Source organism: Triturus cristatus, chromosome 4_2 (assembly GCF_964204655.1).
Source record: "Triturus cristatus chromosome 4_2, aTriCri1.1, whole genome shotgun sequence".
Classification (NCBI taxonomy): domain Eukaryota; kingdom Metazoa; phylum Chordata; class Amphibia; order Caudata; family Salamandridae; genus Triturus; species Triturus cristatus.
The window spans coordinates 71,526,859-71,546,249 of NC_140586.1; the positions used below are offsets into that span (position 1 = coordinate 71,526,859).

The window sequence follows — 19,391 nt, forward strand, 5'->3', positions numbered from 1 at the left end:
CTTACGCTCTTATCCAAGCATGTATCAATGAGTGTACTTGCCCAATCTAATCTTTCAATGGAAAGAGAAAAAGAACATCCCCAGAGCTATTAAACAAGCAAAGAATATTCTGGGCCTAACAAACTATGAAGAATAATGAACACAATTATAGGTGGGAGGACGTTAAAACAGTGGTGGAAGGAATGCAGGATAGCTCCATCTTAAGGACGGACCAATTAGGCACTATGACTAGAGAGACTCCAGATTAGTTAAACCAAATGAGGCTTGTGAATATATGGAAGACTCAACACCAAGACATAACAAATTACACCTTCTTTGCCGCAGCTAACTGCACATGCGCCAAGATGTACTATTTTTTTATTACCTCTGTTCTACGAGAGGAAGTGATCGCTTCAGAGATTGGGCACATTACCCTATTTGATTAGAAGCAAATCTCCCATGAGGTTAATATGAGACAGACAGATGATGAAAACTTGACAATTTCAATTACTGAAGGAGTTGAATGATTTTTCGGAGAAAACAACAAAGGGAGAATAACATGACTTAAAGCAGTTATCAGAACACATCTGATGGCTACCTTAAAAGCACTCAATAAGAAAAGAGTGACGACCTGCTCCAAACTTGAATCTCAACAGAAGAAACTAGAGGGCATATATTAAAGAACAAGTTCCAGAATATAGGCCAGAAACTGGTAGCTGAAAGTTCACAAGTTAAAGCCCTAGACACTGACAGGAAGAACGATGCTACAGTCAGGCCAAATAGAAAATTCTGCAGTGGGACCAAGAAAGTGGGCATGCTACTGGCTTACAAACTCAGAGCCAACTTTAAAAGGGATTCACAATACTATACAGAACGGGATCTCCAAATACCATGCTGTAGCTCAATATCTGGAGTCAGCAACAACTCTCAATGCTCACTATGCAACAGGCTAACTCATTATAACACATCACACCCAAGGAGGTGGTATTTTATGTAGCTAAATTACAAGTGAAGAAATCTCCAAGGCTCAAAGGCTCGTTCAGATTCTTCACTAGCTTTTTGATGATTCTGTGAAAAACTGTGTAAAATGAATCTATGCTGGAAGCAATGGTGATAATTCCCCCCAAATTAGCGAAAGACCCAAGCCTTTGTAGCTCATATAATCCTATCTTGCTAGTGAATATAGGTTAGTCACTGGTGTCTTAGCAGTCAGAAACGGTCAAACTATGCTAGGATTTAATAGACCCTGATCAATCAGGCTTCAAAGCAGGAAGACATTGTGGAGAAAAGACAAAAAAGTAATGCATTATATAGATAACATGCATAGTACTCAGAAAAATGTGACCCTATATTCATTTGATGCTGAGAAGCTGTTTGACTGGATCAACAGGCAAATCCTGAACACGACATTAGATACATTCGGATTTGGTTCCAAATGTAAAGACTGGATGCTCAGTAACTATCAGCACACTTTCGCATGTGTGAGTAAATGTTATTTTCTACTTGTCTTTTATGTTCAGAGGAGGCAGGATGTCCACTGTCCTTCCTTACTTTCTAGTCTCGCCTAACAGGCAGCACAAGTTGCCTTGTTTGCGAAAAAGACCTATTGCCTAGCCATTTCTCACCACAGGTTGACTGTAATGTCACTCTCAATTGCTTGTTTTTTACTCATTAGCTTGCGTAGACTTTCCTTCCACTTCTTGTGTTTGTCACTTACCCGGACTATGGCCTCATTACGTGTACTCTTCCACTGTTTAATTTCAAGAATCAATGTAATATTTTTGGTTAAAAACTCCATGATTGTATGTTTTCCAGCTGTCTCTCTTCTCTTCCCACCTCCACAGTGCTCAGTGTTGCTCTCTCTTGCCCGTAGGGTTCTCCTAGCCCCCTCCACAATGTGCTTGCCTTCGTGTGCTTTCTCCCCAATGCACTCTCACCCGTGGGCTTCTCCCCTCACCTCCACATTGCTCTATCACCCATGTGTTTCTCTTCTACTCAGCACTCTAAGTAGCTCTCTCTCCATGTCCTGGCTCTCCATGCTTCTCCCACCTCTCTTTTTTTAAACCTTTCCAAAGTTTCTCTGTTGCTTCATCAACAACTCCTTGCTATTGCTCTATCCACCCACCTGCCGATCATCCCAGAGACAAGCCTAAGCACACAATTCAGTTCCAAAGACTGCACAGAAGGAATAATACCAGTACTTATACTTGAGTTTGGATTAGAGTGATACCAAAGGGGATGATGGACGGAGCGTTTGAGCAAATCAAACACTCACCCCCAGTCAACTGATCTGTTTTTAATCCATCATCATTCTTTAGCTCACTCCAGCACCCCAGTTCAGACATAGCCATATGCAAATCAATCTGACCCTGTGCCTCATGGGAACAGTCCAGCCCCGAACTGCCAGCGATCCAGAAACATGTCTGGTGGTGGTAGCCTGCGCAACCACTCATACAGGTCACTGGGAGTTGGTCGAGTTTCAGGGGGCATTTTTAAGATGCCATCTGTCGTGCATTTTACATTAAATCCCACACTGGCATCAGTGTGGGTTTAATGTGCTGAGAAGTTTGATACAAAACTTCCCAGTCTTCAGTGCAGCCATCATGGTGCTGTGGAGTTCCTAATGACAACCTCCCCGCACCATATACTCTTAATGGCAGCACTGCACTTACAGGGCCCAGGAATGGACCGGGGTACAGGGCTCATGCACCTGTACCCTCACCACTTGCATAGGGCACCCAGCTAGAAGATTGACTGATGTATGCCAGGGCAGTGGTTTGTGGACATGGCACACAGGGATGTGTGCCATGTCGTCTCTTTGTTTTGTTCTGTACCCAGACACTCAGCCTGCAAAGGCAGTGTGTGTGTGTCACGGTACAGGGCCTCTAAGGGTGGCACAATAAGTGCTGCAGCCCTTAGGAGCATTCTCTGGTCACAGTGCCCTGGTGACCTATGGTACCATTTACCAGGGGCTGACATGTGGCCAGAGATGCCAATTGGGTTTTAGGCTTTAATGCAGTTTTAGGGAAATAACACAGGCCCTGGGTACCTAATTGGCAGGAGCCCAGGGCACACTCAGTCAAAGTAATTCAGCAATTCAGCAAAATGTGGGGGCATACCATGCAAGAAAGAGGTCACTTTCTCACAAGTATTGGTTGGTTTTCTTGTCAATCTCATACTATTGCTTCATATTCAATGGCTATATCTGTTGCTTCCCAGTCTCTTGTTGGAGTTTTTTTTTTCAACAATCTTTTTTGAGGCCCCAGCAGCTGAAATGTTACAGGTCTGCTCTTGTCTAGGAAAATAATGTGTTGACACAGTTTTTATATTTGTTTTATTTGATGTTCCAATATGGACATTTGCAATCTGGAACAATGAGAAACAAAAAAAACAAAATAACTGCCACTTAATGACGCATGGGTCGTATACATCATTGCGCCTTTTTTTCCTTTTATTGTATATGCTGTTCAGCACTGGCAATCACTTTTTTTGTTTTGCCGATGCTGAACAGCATCAATCGAAGCCACAGGCAATAATTCAGAGAGACAAAATTGGCAACGAAACATACAATTCAACTTAGTATGTGGGTAACATCCAGACTGCACTCATAGAGCAGTCTAACCAGAGTTTATGCAGGAATTGGACAAATAAACGGAAATCTCAGGGTTCCAAGTGAAGCTGCAAAAACCTCAGGTGCTGACTGTCTGTACCATTAGATCAGCTAAATAAAATAAAGGCCCAGTTTCCTCTTCAGCAAGTCTTTCAGATACACCTAAATATTCGGGCATTTGCATTACGCATTAATTAGATCCACTAGCAGTTGCAAACTATACCCCCGTCCTACAAACTATTTGGACACAATTACAATCATGGATTATAGTGAGCTCTACTGTTTGGGACGCACAGAAGGGGAGAAAATTACAATATAACCCAAAATTCTCTTCTTTCAAACTATCCCATTCCCACATACAATTGCACTAATTCAACAATTACAGAGTGCACTGCAGAACTTTATTTTGGCAAGAAAGCAACCAAGGTTTGCCAAAGTAAGATGGCTGTACCATCGAAAGAGGGAAGATTGGTTCTTCTCGATATTTTAACGCAGTCGTTCTTGACCTTTTAACTCCTAGGACCCTCCCTTTAATCATTACTGGAACTCTGTGACCCGCACTGAATCATTTTTGGAATGCGGGAATCCCCACTGAGTAATCAGTGGAAGCTTGGGACCCCGGCCTATGCATTTTAGATAATTTAGACTGCAAAACAATAGATTTAAAAAAAAACCAGAAACAAGCATTCATCAAACAAATATAAAAATGACTAAATGTTTTATTTTAAACCCAACCAAATACAAAAAAGATCTATATTTTAAAATTAATGGGAAGTATGGAGCTTTTCTAAATTCAGTTGAGGCTACTCATCGCTCACACTGTATTCTGTTTGATGCACTTGCACTGCTCCCATGAATCAATCTGAAGATACTAACTTTATCTTTTAGAGTTCAATTTCAAATTCCTTCACATTTACAGAATGTTTTAAAAATTTCAACTGTGCATTTTGCTTCTGTATTTATATACACTTTATTAATATGTTAATATAAGTTAATTTTCTAAGCAGTTGCGGACCCCATGAGTAGGATTCGAAGACCCCCACAGGGGTCCCCAGACCACAGGTAAAGAACCACTGTTCTAACGTATTACCAAGCCACCCAGCTCCATTTTGAGGTGAAATGAGGAACAGACATAAGAAGAAGCAACGGTTTGGCACTGATCAGGCAACAGTGGAAGGAACATATGGAAAGTCCTCTGGTAGGACAGAACACATAGGCCATGGGGCCTGTATTCATTAACAGTCACCAAAAAGTATGATACAAAGTAGTAACCCGTACGGGACCCAGTTTGTTCTCCTTCCCATTTAAGCCTATAATTGAGAACCTCTTCTACTGCAGTAAACCCTCAGTCTTATGAGGTGTGGACGATAGGCAAATGTACAAGATTGTGAGATCTGTTAAATTCAGTGATAATTAAACACTTCAAAACCATTTGACTTGATATCCCAGAAAAGAAGAGGTATCACTGCTGGCAGAGTCCCAAATGGGCCCTTAAGATCTCAATCAAACCAACTGCATGCAGACACTTGATGAGATTTGAAAGATGGCTAGTGCTCAAGGATGATGACACTATTTTGAGATACACGTGCACTACTAATTGAAGCTTAAATGCCCAGAAAGTTACTAGGGCGATTGCGATGGAAGAAATACCTAAGCCAGATATATCTGGAAAAGAATGGGAGCAAACATACACCAGAGTTCAAAATACTGGCCAGCAGGAGAAGCCAAGGTCAAACTGACCATTCACTGACCCCCTGATAACGCTCATTAATTGGACACTTATAACTTGGTCAGATGCTGATGAGACTGTGGAGACAGGGATACTGACTCATTTGCTGTGGAGATGCCTTAAACTCAATGCTTATTGGGGAGAAGCCCTAGATTATATATTGCATACCAGCCTACTCGGATTTCTCTCACACATGTTGCTGGGCCTGCCTATCGACTCACCTTCCCGTTATTATCACTATAGGGAAACAGATCTCATTGGCCCTGCAGTCCAAAAGAAGGACCATTGCAACCCTATTGGGCAAAAGAAAACCGCCAATTGTCCACGAATGGCTACAATGAATGTGGGATGCAAAGAAAACAGAAAAATGTGCCCGTAATTACTAGGACAACGAAAACCTTCAGGGCATTTTTTTGATTTTCTAGTCAGGGAGTACAATGGTCACAACTGCTCCGGAGGATCGGCGTTGAAGCCATGGGAATACGACAGAGTATATGAGATATGCCCTGAGCTCAGGACTAACGAATTATAAAAACTGATGTTGGTGAGGTAGAAGGGTTTTTTAAGTATAAAGGAATTTCGACTGGGGTTTTCCTATGTTGGCGAGCAAGCCTTTGGGTTGTAGCCTTTAAAAAAAAAGCTTTTCATCTTGTTTGCGTATGCTATGTAAACAGAATATGCAAATTTGATCCATAAAGTGATCACAAGAATTCTGCTGCCACCAGGACCACTGGAGGTTAGGGATATGTGACCCTCTCACAGGTTTTGTTCGTGGGGCGTGCTTGGTGCCTCTTTGCCGCTGACACCGGACCCAGGGAAGCAACTACGTGGACCAGGGGTGAGCGGGGTGACCTCGTGACCAGCGGTCACTCCCCCCCTGCATCGGCTGCTTTATCTGCAACTCGCGCCTCCCGCTTCGCGGGAGACGCTTCGTGGGGCGTGCTTGGTGCCTCTTTGCCGCTGACACCGGACCCAGGGAAGCAACTACGTGGACCAGGGGTGAGCGGGGTGACCTCGTGACCAGCGGTCACTCCCCCTGACGGCGGGGCGTATTTACAGCCTGTAGAGACGCGCGACGCGGGACGCGCGCGGGCGGCGCCGGGCTAAGCCCGGGCAAAGGGCGGGCCGTCTGTGGCCGTCCGGGGCTGGACAAGGCTGGGCTGGGCCATCCCTCTGACATTGGTTTTCCAGGACATCTGCCCCACATCAGGTACTGCTGTTGTCTTTCACATTCACATTCTTGCTCCATGAGTGTTGCTGTGGAGGTGTTCAGCGTTAGCGTACATTGGCTGTAATCTGTATTTAGTTATAGCCGACATTCAATTTCGGCCCATATTCTATGATGTCTGGCCCTAAGAAAAACAAGGTGGTCACGGGGGCTGGTTCCATGAATAATTTTCTTGTTAAGAGGGTGACCAAAATCAACGAGGATAGAAGGGCTTCTTTAGGTAAAGCAGACGCTCTGGATTACGTCCCCTCCCCAGCTAGAGCTGCTACACTGGAGGATTTCCAAGATGGCGAAAGAATCTTGGACTGTATGCTAGATGAACAAAACGCTACTGAACCAATAAGTAATACAGTAGCCTCCATTCACCAGGAGCCTGATACTGGATTAATGGTCTCTACAATGAATGATACGTTATGCCCTGACTCTGAGGAAGAGGCAGAAATATTGGAAGAAATTAGGGGAAAGAGACCCTTTAGATCATGCAGAAGGCAGCAAAGCAAGAGGGGGGGTAAGACTGTCCACAGGAGAAGAGGGGAAACTCACCGGCCGGATAGTTACATTTCCCCCAAATCCAAACCAAATGCAGAGATTATAAAGGAACCCAGTATTACACTGAGCCCAGAGCAGTTTGATTCTCTAATTAAACGTATTGAGGCGGCTGTTGACCTAAAACTTAAGGCTTCCATTGACTGTCTTACAGTCAAATTGGACACCGCAAATGCGGAGCTTAAAAGACTAGGAGGTCTATTGGACCAACAGCTGGTTAAACTTTCTCAGGTGAATCCCTTACCCCCTCAATTTAGTTTAACAATTCCTGAAGTGATGGGAGATAGTGCTACAAAAGCCCCCAACCCTCCTTCTTTGATCCCTCTGGTTAGTTGCCCGGTTAACAACCCTACTGTTACCCCAGCCATCTACCCCCCACCAGCAGATTTGGATGCTGATCAGGCTAGGGGATTGCAGAGATCTGGCCCCTTATATAACAATAATGTTGCACAAAGTAGACGCGTCAATACTATTAATTTGCCCCCGGATTGCGCCCCTTATGTCATCGTACTTGCAAATGTTCCGTTGTTCTGCTCAGGTAATACTGAGCCGCAAGAGGAAGCGCATGATTCTCTCAAAAACAAAGTGGTGGCCTGGTTAGGTGCTAAATGTGGTTTCCCTTCCAAACATGCTGGAGATATTATTACGACGAGGAGAGTGAATTGGATTGGCCCATCAAGGAAATCATGTAGAGGGGATTGCGTGGTTGTGAACTTTAAATACCCACAACATGTGGCCACAGTCCTCCTACGGGCAGCATCCCTGTTGGAGGACAGTAATAGTATCCGAGTTCGTCCACTTGGGTATTTCTACAATCAGGCCAATTTTCCCTCCTTGCCCAGACCAAGATCAAATCCATTTACCCCGGTGGGGCCCAGTCGGGCTCATCAAAGTTCGTTGCTGGGCCGTGATAACTCTAGTACATTTGGTCCCCCCATTACAACATATAACAGGTTTAATGTGCTCTCAGGCCTCGACCTCTGTGATTGACGGGGTGAGGGAGAGGGTACAGAGGACGCCGCCGTAGCGGCCCCAACACCAGTGGTCCATGTACCTTCTTCTGAGGCGGTTAAGAACAGTTCACTAGAGATTATTAGTGACAATGGGGACACGGTTAGGCTGTTATCTTGGAACATTGCTGGGTTGCGGGCTAAGAAGGGAGACCCCAATTGGGAAAACTTTGTAAAGCGTTATGATGTTATCGCCTTGCAAGAGACTTGGGACTTGGAGTGTGACTACTGGATAGATGGCTTCACATCCTTTTTTGTCCCTGCTTTGCCTTCCCCTGCCGGACGGAACAAAGGAGGTCTCATGATGCTGGTTTCGGTGAACTTAAAAGGCAAATTGATTATGATAGACTGCGCTTCCAATAACTTTATTATTATGGAGTTAACTTTAGAGGATGGTGGCAAACTATTGTTGGTTAACTGTTATAATGCTCCTAACAGCAATCCAGAATACTTGCATTTTAATTGGTTATCTGATTTTTTAATTCTCTACGGAGACAAGCATTCCACTCTGTATCGATTCATTTTAATGGGTGATTTTAATGTTCATTTGTGTTCAAAATGTGTTATGGCGGAATCGGAGGGGCCAAACAGCGGGTCACCCCCTCATTTAGAACACACACAGAAGGGTCGAGCACTTGAACATGTACTGCAGGAAAATGAGCTATTTGAACCTGAATTTTATGATAATACTACACGGGTTGCCACCTACACGGGAAGGGCTAGCGACTCGATAATTGATTTTATTTTTGTTTCGAGATATTTTCTTAATTATGTGATTTCATATAATGCAATTGCTATGCCCATGAGTGATCATAATCCTGTTGGCTTGGTGTTAACAAATAGTGCCTTCTTGTCAAAATCTGTTGTTCCCCATCGGACTATACTGCCTGTAAAGGAAAAGGATCAGGGGAGAAGACTTAAATGGGAGACGGTTGTACCGGAATTTTTTTTTATAACTTTATCCAAATCAGTCGCGGAAGAGTTAATTGTGTGTGCCACTCCATCAGCTGGGCACAATGATATCATATCTTCCTTTGAAGATATTTGCCGGTTTGTGTCTAGCAGTCTTTTAGCCAAAGGGCAGGGGGCTAAACAAAAGCCGGCGAAAGGCTGGTTTGATAAAAATTGCAGTAAAGCTCATAACCGCCTTAAAAAAGCCCTCAACACACGCCCAAGGGATAAGGAGCTTGTGGCGCGATTAAGAAAGGATTATAACACGGCCACTACTCTGCGTAAAAATGAATTAAAAAGCAAAGCTTGGGAGGACTTAAGGGATAAAGCCACTCTAAAAAATAGCGCTGAGTTTTGGACAATAATAAATTCCCCATTACTTACAGGCGCTCAAAACTCAGCACAGGAACTAAATATCTCAGAGGACGATTGGCTATCTCATTTCGAAAAAATTTATGACAGTCACAGGGAGCCGGACCCTTTTATAATCCCCGTAAATGAGAGCCCCATGGAGCTGGTGAGTTTTGAAACCACTGAGGTACTTAGAGCCATAGAGGAGACAGCAGGGCGCAAGGCCCCTGGCCCCGATGGAGTGCCAGCGGACATGTACAGGGCAAATCCACTGTTTTGGGCAAACATTTTAACTAGAGTTTTTAACGCCGCCGCAATAGTGGGTTTCCCTCAGTCCTGGTCTCTAGCTACAATCGTCCCAATATTCAAAAAAGGGCAGAGAGGAGACCCAAAATGCTATAGACCAATATCGCTTCTGGACTCCTCGGTAAAAATTTTAGGCAAGGTTGTCCTGGCGAGGATTTCTGCGTGGGCTAAGGGGAATAACATCCTGTCCGAGGCACAATTTGGCTTTAGGTCAGGGAGGAGTACTGAGGACCAATGCCTCAACCTCCACCTCATACTCTCCAAATATACCAGAGCAAAAGGGGGCAGCTTATTCCTTGGTTTTATGGACCTGTCCACAGCTTTTGATCTTGTTAATAGATCTAAGCTGTGGGCAATGTTGCTGGAGATGGGCCTCGACAGTTCCTTGGTACACTTTCTGGCGGAGCTCCACAAAGATCTGAGGGCCCGTATTAGAATGACCACCGACGGAAAGTGTACCGAGAGTTTTAGATCCACTAGAGGGGTCCGCCAGGGATGCATCCTGGCGCCAATGTTGTTCACGCTTTACGTGAACTCGTTGGAGGGTTACCTAACGTCTGCCACAAAAGATTTCCCGAGCATGGGGGGTGCACCAATCCCGGTGCTCCTCTATGCCGATGACGCGGTACTTATAGCTAGGACCCCAGTTGCCTTACAAAAGCTACTTGATGCCTTTTGCAATTTTATGACTAATCTCGACCTGGTGATCAACAAAAGTAAATCACATACCATGTCAGTAGGATGTGGTATGCGTAAAGAAAAACCTTTTTTCTGTGACGGAGAGGTGATTACTAGTGTCAAGGTCTTTACCTACTTGGGTGTGATTTTTGACCAGAGGGGAACCTGGACACCGCAGCTAACATCTAAAATGAATGCGGTAAGAAGTTCATATGCTGCAATTCTGGGTTTTGCTAAGAGATTGGGGGGGAAACCTATGGAGGCTATTATGGCCGTTTATAAAGCCAAGACTATTGCAATTGCTAGATATGGTGCAGCTGTCTGGGGTTACGTTAATTCTAAAGATATCCAGACTGAGGAAAATAAATTTTTTCGCTCACTGCTGGGTTTACCCCAGTCAACGGCTACCTACTCAGTCCACCTAGAGTTGGGAATGGGTTACATCCTAGACATAATAAATCTAGCTCCACTATTGATGTGGATAAAGCTTTGGCTTAACCCAAACCTTAGCCTTAATCATCGGATCATCAAAGATTGTCTCCAACTTGATCACAGGAGGGATATTCAGTGGCTGTCTTACATTGAAACTACGACAGCACTTTTGGGACGCCCTGAAATATTTAGTAGACCTGAAGCCCTGTGTAGAGCCGACCTGCCGTGGGTGAAAACAAATTTTCTGAGAATTCGCATGGCCGAGCGCGAAGCCCACGATTTATGTAAACCCTCTGTGAGGGCTCATGTTCTGATATCTCCTTCTTGTGTGCTGGCTCCTTATTTAATAACGGTAACCAACCCTTTTCATAGATGGCTTTTATCCAAATTTCGGTTTAACCAAATTTATACGGTGCTGTGGGATGAGAAAGACTGGTGCAAGCTGGAGGAATCGTCCCCATGCAAATGTGATGGTTTCTCTATTCAGGATAATGCCCACTTTTTGTTTTTTTGTTCCTTCTATCATGACCCTCGCACTAGATATTTAAAATCTATTTTGAAGGACCTGGGTTTTATCCAGTATAAGCCTGCATTGTTATATTTACAGATGTTGCTCTCTCCACTAATTATGTACTGCACTGCTAGTTTTTTAGCCGCATCTGTGAGATGCAAGAGAGTAAGGCTAAGATTGGAAGAACAATAGAAACTTGGATCCATCTATACTGCTCATTCGAGTGCATTTTTTAATGTATTTTATGCAATTATTGCCTTTTATTCTGCTTTTTAAATTTATTAACTGTTTAATACTGTTTTAGATGAACTTTTGATATTTGCTGTAGAATGCTTTTATGATTTTAATTAATCGAATAAAGTGGAATTTGACTTGACTTGACTTGTAATACAGATGACGAAGCCTTGGTGGAAAGTAGGCACCATCTTCTTGCATCACATAATATTTCCCTCCACCCAGAAGAAACTAAATGTCCACCTGGCCTGGATCTGACAACCTTCAATACACAAAACTTTCTTCTAGTTCTTGGGTTTCTTAGGAAAGTAAGTTCTACTTTCACCTTAAAAGATACACCTTCATACCAGATGGAATGTGGTAAGGCACCAACAGCCGCCAAAGGTGTCACTGATGATGCTGCCAACATTGACAAAAAGGACACAGTCTTATCACGCACACCTTTTCACCTTCTGTAAATGACTTAATGAGGAGGCGGCTCTTGAGGTCACTGATTAGGATGGTCAATTTGATGAGGGCTTTATGGCTAGAGGAATAATGGTGGAAGTGGCGGTGTATGTCTGTGGTATCCCCATTAACGAGGATGCCTTGTTTATGAGGCAACAGTTGATGAGCACCTTGCGTATTTAGGTAGTAGAGGATGCATGTTTAGGTTTCTTTTAATGATGACAGAACACGCTTGTCAACAGGGAAGGGCACGATTTCCATAGAGATTGCCACCTGTTTGTTCAGAAATTCACCTTTGATCTCGGGTAGCTGGCGCAAAACTTTCCTTACAATTTTTCACCTTTTTCAAAAATAGAAGGAGGTGCCCTCCTGACAGACTCCTTTCCCAATAAAACTGCATCTCTTAGGGCAAAAAACAATCTCGTACATATACATAGTACGTTTTGGACTAAACTGATGTTGCAATGCTGATGTGCATGGTGCAAAAGCATTCTAGACATAGATGATCTGCATCTTGTTAGGGGGCAAGCAAAAGCAGGGTTTAAATATCCAGCAATGTCTAGTATGAAGGTCTGATGTAATACAAATGCAGATCATAAGAACCTCTCTTGGTTCAGCTACCAGAGACGGCTCCTTTGGGATTCAAAAAGCTGAAGTTGGGCGAGGGAAAATTCCCAGGAAGAAAAGAGATTAAGTAAAACATCTTTCATTTCTTACACCTTCAGTGCACAGCAAATTAGAACTGTTTCATACTTCAGATGCTGGTAAAAGCAGTGTGAATGCAGGGATAACAGTAGAGAGTCAGAGGATACGGAGTACAAAGCAAAATCTGAGGTGTGAAGACCTCTACTGTCTGTGCAAAGGCCGATCCAACTTTTGGTGGCATGAGGTAGATAGGCTAGAGAGACTCCTGTATTATAAATTATTTTAACATTACTATGTATAGCATTTTGCTGTATGATGCCAGCTTGGAAATGAAGAATAATCCAAAGCATCTCAATCTTTGAACGATCCAATGATGGTTAACCAGGTGCCCCGATTTTCAATTATCCTTTCCCACTTTGCCACAATGATTGCCCCGAACAACTCACTACGTACATCATCTACTATTACCTTGCCTGCTCCAACTTGAGAGAAACAGAAAATGGCTAATGGATCATGTGATAAAGAGGGTATTTACATTTGTGAAAGGCTCAAGTTATACACCTTGCAAACTCTCAAACACCCTTCCCCAGCTATGTTGTTCCATATCCCCCCAGCTATGTTGTCCCATACCTGAATGGATGATCATGTGTCGGCCAAGGTGATTTGAGAGGTAGAACTTCTTGCCGCAGCCTGGGTGGGGACAGACTTTGGTCCTTCCTTTGTGGTGGACAAGATTAACATGATTCTGTGGAAAAGGAAGATCTCACAAGTCAGTGCTCACCACAGAATGCGAAGCAGTAAGAAAGTGGACCAGAATCGGAGTATAACTGGCACCAAAAACCATGACACACATAGAACCAAGGGAAAACTAGGACCACGGCGCGCTCGGACCGTGCTAAGAGGGCGCCGTGTCCCCGTGTGCTGCCTGGCAGAAGTGATGACAGACACAAGTCAGAGGATCCGCAGTTTATGTCTTCATTCGTACAGAAAGCCCTTGATACAAGTTCAGAGACTAAAGAGCTCTCAAAGCAAGAAAGGATTAGCACGGTATGACAAGGGTACAAGGCAATACCTGCAGCTGTCAATGAGGTTTGGGAGGATACAAGATAGGAGGGGGCTTCCAGGGTTTCAAAGGGGCTCGCGTCTGGTAGCCTGAAGTTGACAGAGGGGGAGAACGGGATAGCAATTGACTGAAACTGATAATTGGAACCACTGATGTAAGAATAGAGAAGAGGCAAAGTAATGAGTGTGGCAGAGGGGAATGAGGGTGGTAGGATTTACAGGTTACAGAAAATGCATCCCACCAGCAGCAGCCGCATAAAGTGTGGAAGAATATTTTGCACTTATTCTGTCTTCGCGGTGTCTCCAACAGCACTTCAGACTACAAAGCGTTCCACATTCCACTGACTTGCAAAAGTATGTTCCTTGTGAAGAAGAAATTAGTTACTTACCTTTAACTGTGGTTCTCCAGTATTGGAAGCTTTCATAGATTCACATGCTTGAATCATTCCCAGTCGTCATGATGGGAGTCCCCGGCCCGGTACCTTTAATACAGTAGTACCATGATAGGTATAAACAAGGAAAAAAGCCCTAGGCCTCTTAGTTTGGTAACCTATCATAGTCATTGTAAAAAAAAGAGATCAAAGTTTTGTCTTAACCAATCAGCATGAATCACCCTCTAGAACACTCTTAAGAGAAGCACAGTACGGGTCAGATTTTCGAGCACTACTGCTAGCCTTAATATACTGAGATAGACAAAGGTGAGCTTCTCCTGGGGAGGAGGGTGAGTTGCATGTGAATCTATCAAAGCTTCCAAAACATGGAGAACTACAGTTACAGGTTAGTAACTAATTTCTTACTCCAGGATTGGAACTTTCATACATTCACATGCTTGAATAAGAATAGCCAGCAGTTTAGTAGCACATTTACAATAGCACTGAACGTCTTAATAGATATATATCAGTTTATCACTACAACATGCAATCAATAAATAGCAAGTATAATAACAGCATTAATAGGAATAATAGTTAATATATTCCTTTAAGCATTAAACAAAAAATAAATCATCTCAAACTATGGAAATGTGATACAGCAATAGTAGTAGGAAGGTTGACAGGGGTGGCTCACCTTAATGAAAAATATGGTGGAGTACTGCTTAGCCCACGACTGTGTCGATTAGAAATGCAGAATCCAAGCAGCAGTATTGAGTAAATGTGTGTCTTTTCCTCCACGTTGCTGCACGTGGAAGAATTTCAGGATGTGACACTACTCCAAATAAAGCTGTAGAAGTCGATACAGCCCTTGTGTAATGGGCTCGAACTCTTGAAGACAAAGGTCTGCCTGCCTTCTGATGCCAAGATTGTATGGCACTTGAAATCCATCTAGGAATACTTTGGATGGAGAGTAGGGAATCTTTTTTTGGGGCACTGTGTGCAACGAACAGTTGAGAAGTCTTGCAAAAAGCTTGCATCTTCGCAGGTAAAACTTAAGGCAACGCTTGACATCTAACAAGTGAAGAGCCCTCTCTGCTGCTGTTGAAGGATTTGGGAAGAACATTTTTAGTACCACAGGCTCATTAAGATGGAAGTCAGAAGGGACCTTGGGTATGAATTTCGGATTTGTGTGTGAGCAAACTCCATCAGTTTTGAATTGCAGAAGTGGTTCCTGTATAACAAAAGCCTGAATTTATTCTAGCTGAGGTCAAGGTAAGGATTAAAGCCAACTTCCATGACAGGAACTTGATCTCCGCTTTGTGAATTGGTTTGAAGGGAAGTTTTATTAATTGCAAAAGAACAGTGTTCAACTGTCACGACGGAGGCGGAGGCCTTTTAGGAGGAAAAACACTAAATAGTTATTTGAGGAACTCTGATTATTCTAGAAGACCATAATGGTGGAGAGGAACGTGATCGTCTAAAACGGGAAATGGCTGCTAAATGAACCTTTATCGAACTATGCGCCAAGCCTGACTGCGCCAGATGCAAAAGGTATGGTAATACTTGCTCTGGATAGGAAGAAAGCAGAAGTATCGCTCCTTGATGGCACCAGATGGAAAAACGTTTCCATTTGAAGTGGTAAGTTTTGTTTGTACTGTCAGCCTGGCTACGATTTCTCTACATTCCCTGGAAGCGTTCAAATGCTGGAACTCGTTGAATTCAGGAGCCATGCTGATATGTGGAGATGCCTGGGCTCCGGGTGTAGGATCTGCCCTTGGTTTGTCAGAAGATTGTGAACGACTGGAAGACAGATGTTAGGGACCTGGGATAGGAGAAGCAATTCTATGTACCAGTGTTGACGTGGCCAGGCTGGAGGAATGAGAATCAGTTAGCAGGGTTGTACTTTCATCTTCCAGAGGACTCTAGGGAGGAGAGGAATAGGAGGAAAAGCATAAGCAATGATGCCGGACCATGCAATTGAAAAGGCATTCCCCTATAACCCCGGTTGCATAGTACCGGCATTTGCAGTTCTGGGGAGTTGCGAATGCATCCAAATCTGGTCTGCCCCAGCAAAGGCAGATCTTGTGCAGGGTTTGCGGGTGTAGTTCCCACTGGTGGCATGACGTCGAGAGCCTGCCGAGTGTGTCTGAAACAGTATTTTGTTTCTCTGGAACGTGTTCCGCTTTGTGAGTTATCTCCCAATCCCAGATCTTCTGTGTTTCTCTGGAAAGTTGTCGCCCTGCTTGTTTTTATAGTGCATCATTGTCGTATTGTCCTTTCGGACGAGCACTGTTGAATTTTGTATTTTAGGAAAAACAGCTTGGAGGGCCAGATGCACTGCTTTCAGTTCCAGCAAATTTATGTGGAATTGACTTTGAGTGTGATGCCACTTACTTGGAGCTCTTGGAGGTTAGCTCCCCTCCCTTAAGGCACGCATCTGTAGTAATTACCAATGGTGCCGTTATTTGTTGTAGGGACAGCCGTATTGACAGATGACTTTTGTTTGTCCCCCACTCTTAGGCTTTCAGAATGCCTGGAGTTACTTTGATGATGTCGAAGGAGCCGACGGAATGTACCCACTGCTTGTCAAGCTCCTCCTGAACGGAACGCATTTTGAGGCGACAGAATGAAATCAATGGTATGCATGATGACATAATTCCCAAGAGTGATTTGTAAAGTCGGACCGAAAGAGACTTTTTTCTTTTGATGGAATTTGTTAGAGTGAGAAGCCGATGTTATCGTTCTTCCGCAGGATACGCCTTTAAGCATACTGTGTCTAACTTGGCTCCTAGAAAGACAATTGTTTGCTATGGGTTCTGTCTGCAGTTCTGTCGATTGACAGTAAGACCCAATCGCTGGAAGACATATGTGCAGGCCTTCGTGGACGCTCTCGTTGTTGTCTTGGTAGGTGCCTTGATCAGCCAGATGTCCAGATATGGAAAGACTTAATGTTGGTGTTGTCTGAGAAATGCTGCGTCTGGAGCAAGGCACTTTGTAAAAATTCTTGGCGCGGACTGGAGACCAAAAGGGAGCACCCTGAATTGGTAGCGGCATCCGGCAACCTCAAACCTCAGGTATTTCCTGTGTCTTGGGTGAAGGGGTATGTGGAAATAGGTGTATTGGAGGTTTAAGGTGGTCATGAAATCATGCTAGTTTAGGATCTTTAGCACTTCCTGCAAGGTGACCATCCAAAACGATTGTTTTTCCAAGTAGATGTTGAGGTTTGAAAGATTTAAAATTAATCGCTTCTGCCTTAACTTCTTTCTGATAAAAAAGAAATGGGAGTAGAAACCTTTGCCCCTGTTGGAGAGTGGGACCTTTTCTATCGCTCCTTTGCAAAGCATGACTTTGACATCTTGTTGAAGAGCCTTGAGATGCCCCTGGAGGGAGGGTTGTTGGAGGGTTATTGGTGGTTTTTGGGTAAACTCTAGTGTGCGTCCAAATTGTACCAGGCATAGAACCCACCGACCTGTGGTAATGTTTCGTCATTGGTGGAGGTAGTTGAAAATGTTGCCTCCAAGGTAGGGCGGTTTAGACTGAAAGGAATGAGGAGAATATGGAGCAGGAAAAGTTGGAGCCGGAGCCTGTATAATATCATTGTTGGCGGTTAGCATCTTTGCCAGCCCTTGGTATTTTTTTCCCCATTTGATGTGACATAGGATGCCTGAGGTGGTTGTCTCTTTTGGAATTAGGGCCGGAAAGACTGAGTATACTAGGAATAAGAAGGGTATCAGTACTGCTGTACTCCACCCTATTGGAAGGTTGCCCTCTTCCTCAGGATCATCAAAAAGGAGTTTTCCAGAACTGCAACGTCCCCAAAGACTTGGCGGTATCTGTGTCCGCCTTGATCATTTTGAGGGCATCCTCCCCATGACCTCCAAAAATAGCTTCTCCGTCATACGGAAGGTCCAAGATTTTATTTTGAACTTGCGGATAGAATGGAGTGGCTTTGAGCCCTCACTGTCTTCTTAGAACTGCTGCACCTGCTAACTGCCTGAATCCTGTGATAGCAACGTCCATGGCCGAATCTATGATCTCATTGGATGCTCTCTCTCCTTCAAGCAAGATCTGCTTGGCATCCTCCGGCCGTTGTTCAATGTAGGGAGCACTATTTGACCACATCTGGCGATCATAGCGCCCAAAGATCGCCAGAGAATTCGCTGCCCTTACTGTTAGTGCTAACATTGCCAAAAACCGTTTGCCGATGGAATCTAAACATCTGCAGTCCTTATCAGGAGGTGCAGAAAGAGGTGCCGCAGGATTTTTTGAGCGGCGTCGAGCAGCTTGCGTGACCACGGAATCCGGTTTTGGGTGCCCTGTGAGACACGTTGGCGCATCGTCTGTGGTCTTGTATTTTTTGTCAAAGCGTGGAAATACCGCCGGTATAGAGGCCAGGGTTTTCATAATCTTAATACCTTCTTCCCAGATGCAGTCAAATATGGGTTTAGCCCGGACAGATCTAAAAAAGGGTTCCTTAAAATCGTACATGAAACAGTCAGATTGTTTAGAAGGCATGGGAAGAGCAAATCTTCCGCTACACGCTCTAACAGATGGTGAAATCCCCCTATATCCTGTTGGGAAATCTACCAGAGTAGTTGTGGGTGAGGCAGGTAAGGAAATCATATAATTATCCCCTCCTCCAGGAGAAGAGTGGGTAAAAGAGGTGTAATTTTACTGGGGGAAGTATGTTCCGGTGTAATCTTTTTTCACAGACGTGTAGCAGAGGTCGTAGTCTGTCAGTAGTCGCTGTTTGTGAAAAACTCATCCGCGTTGGCGATTTGGTAGTCGACAGTAATTTTGACGGCGAAGGAATCCTCGTCGATGAGAGGGCTTTCGTTGAAGGAGGACTTCACGATTTCTTCACTTCCGCTACCTTTATTTTCATTAATGATGGAGTCCTCGTCGATAACAGTGACTACGTCGAAGGCGGTGACAGCGCCTTCATAGACTGTGGCTTCTTCGTCGACGGTGGCATCTTCGTCGACCCTGGTTTCTCCAATGCCGACGACTTTGTCGATGGTAGCTTCTCCGCCGACGCTTTCAAGGTCAGCTTCATTATTAAAGGCGAAGACGAGTGCTTCATCGATGACGGGTCAACCGTCTTAGATGAAGATGACAGAGGAATAGCCGACAAAATTGGAGCCTGAGTCAACAAAGATAGAGATGTCGTAGACGATAAGAGGGCAGTAGAGAAAGTAGTCGACGTCCCTGAAGTGCAGCCTTTCATTGTCGACGGTCCTGACCAACGTTTTCTTTGCCGGCAGAGAGCTCATCAACGACCTGTCAGAAGAAGGTCTTTGG

The 19,391-nt window shown here is 44.2% G+C and overlaps 1 protein-coding gene across 7 annotated transcripts in view; it reads right to left on the reverse strand.

Moving 5' to 3' along the window:
* Window positions 1-19,391, reverse strand: part of ZNF653 (zinc finger protein 653) — a 480,092-nt gene that overhangs the window by 416,709 nt on the left and 43,992 nt on the right. For all 7 annotated transcript variants that reach the window (XR_014960481.1, XM_085600570.1, XM_085600569.1 and 4 more), the window contains exon 7: window positions 13,288-13,402. Coding sequence is in view for 6 of the 7 variants with exons in the window: in XM_085600570.1 (XP_085456696.1) it covers window positions 13,288-13,402 (115 nt within the window). In the remaining variant the exon portion in view is untranslated. The remainder of the gene's footprint in view (window positions 1-13,287; window positions 13,403-19,391) is intronic.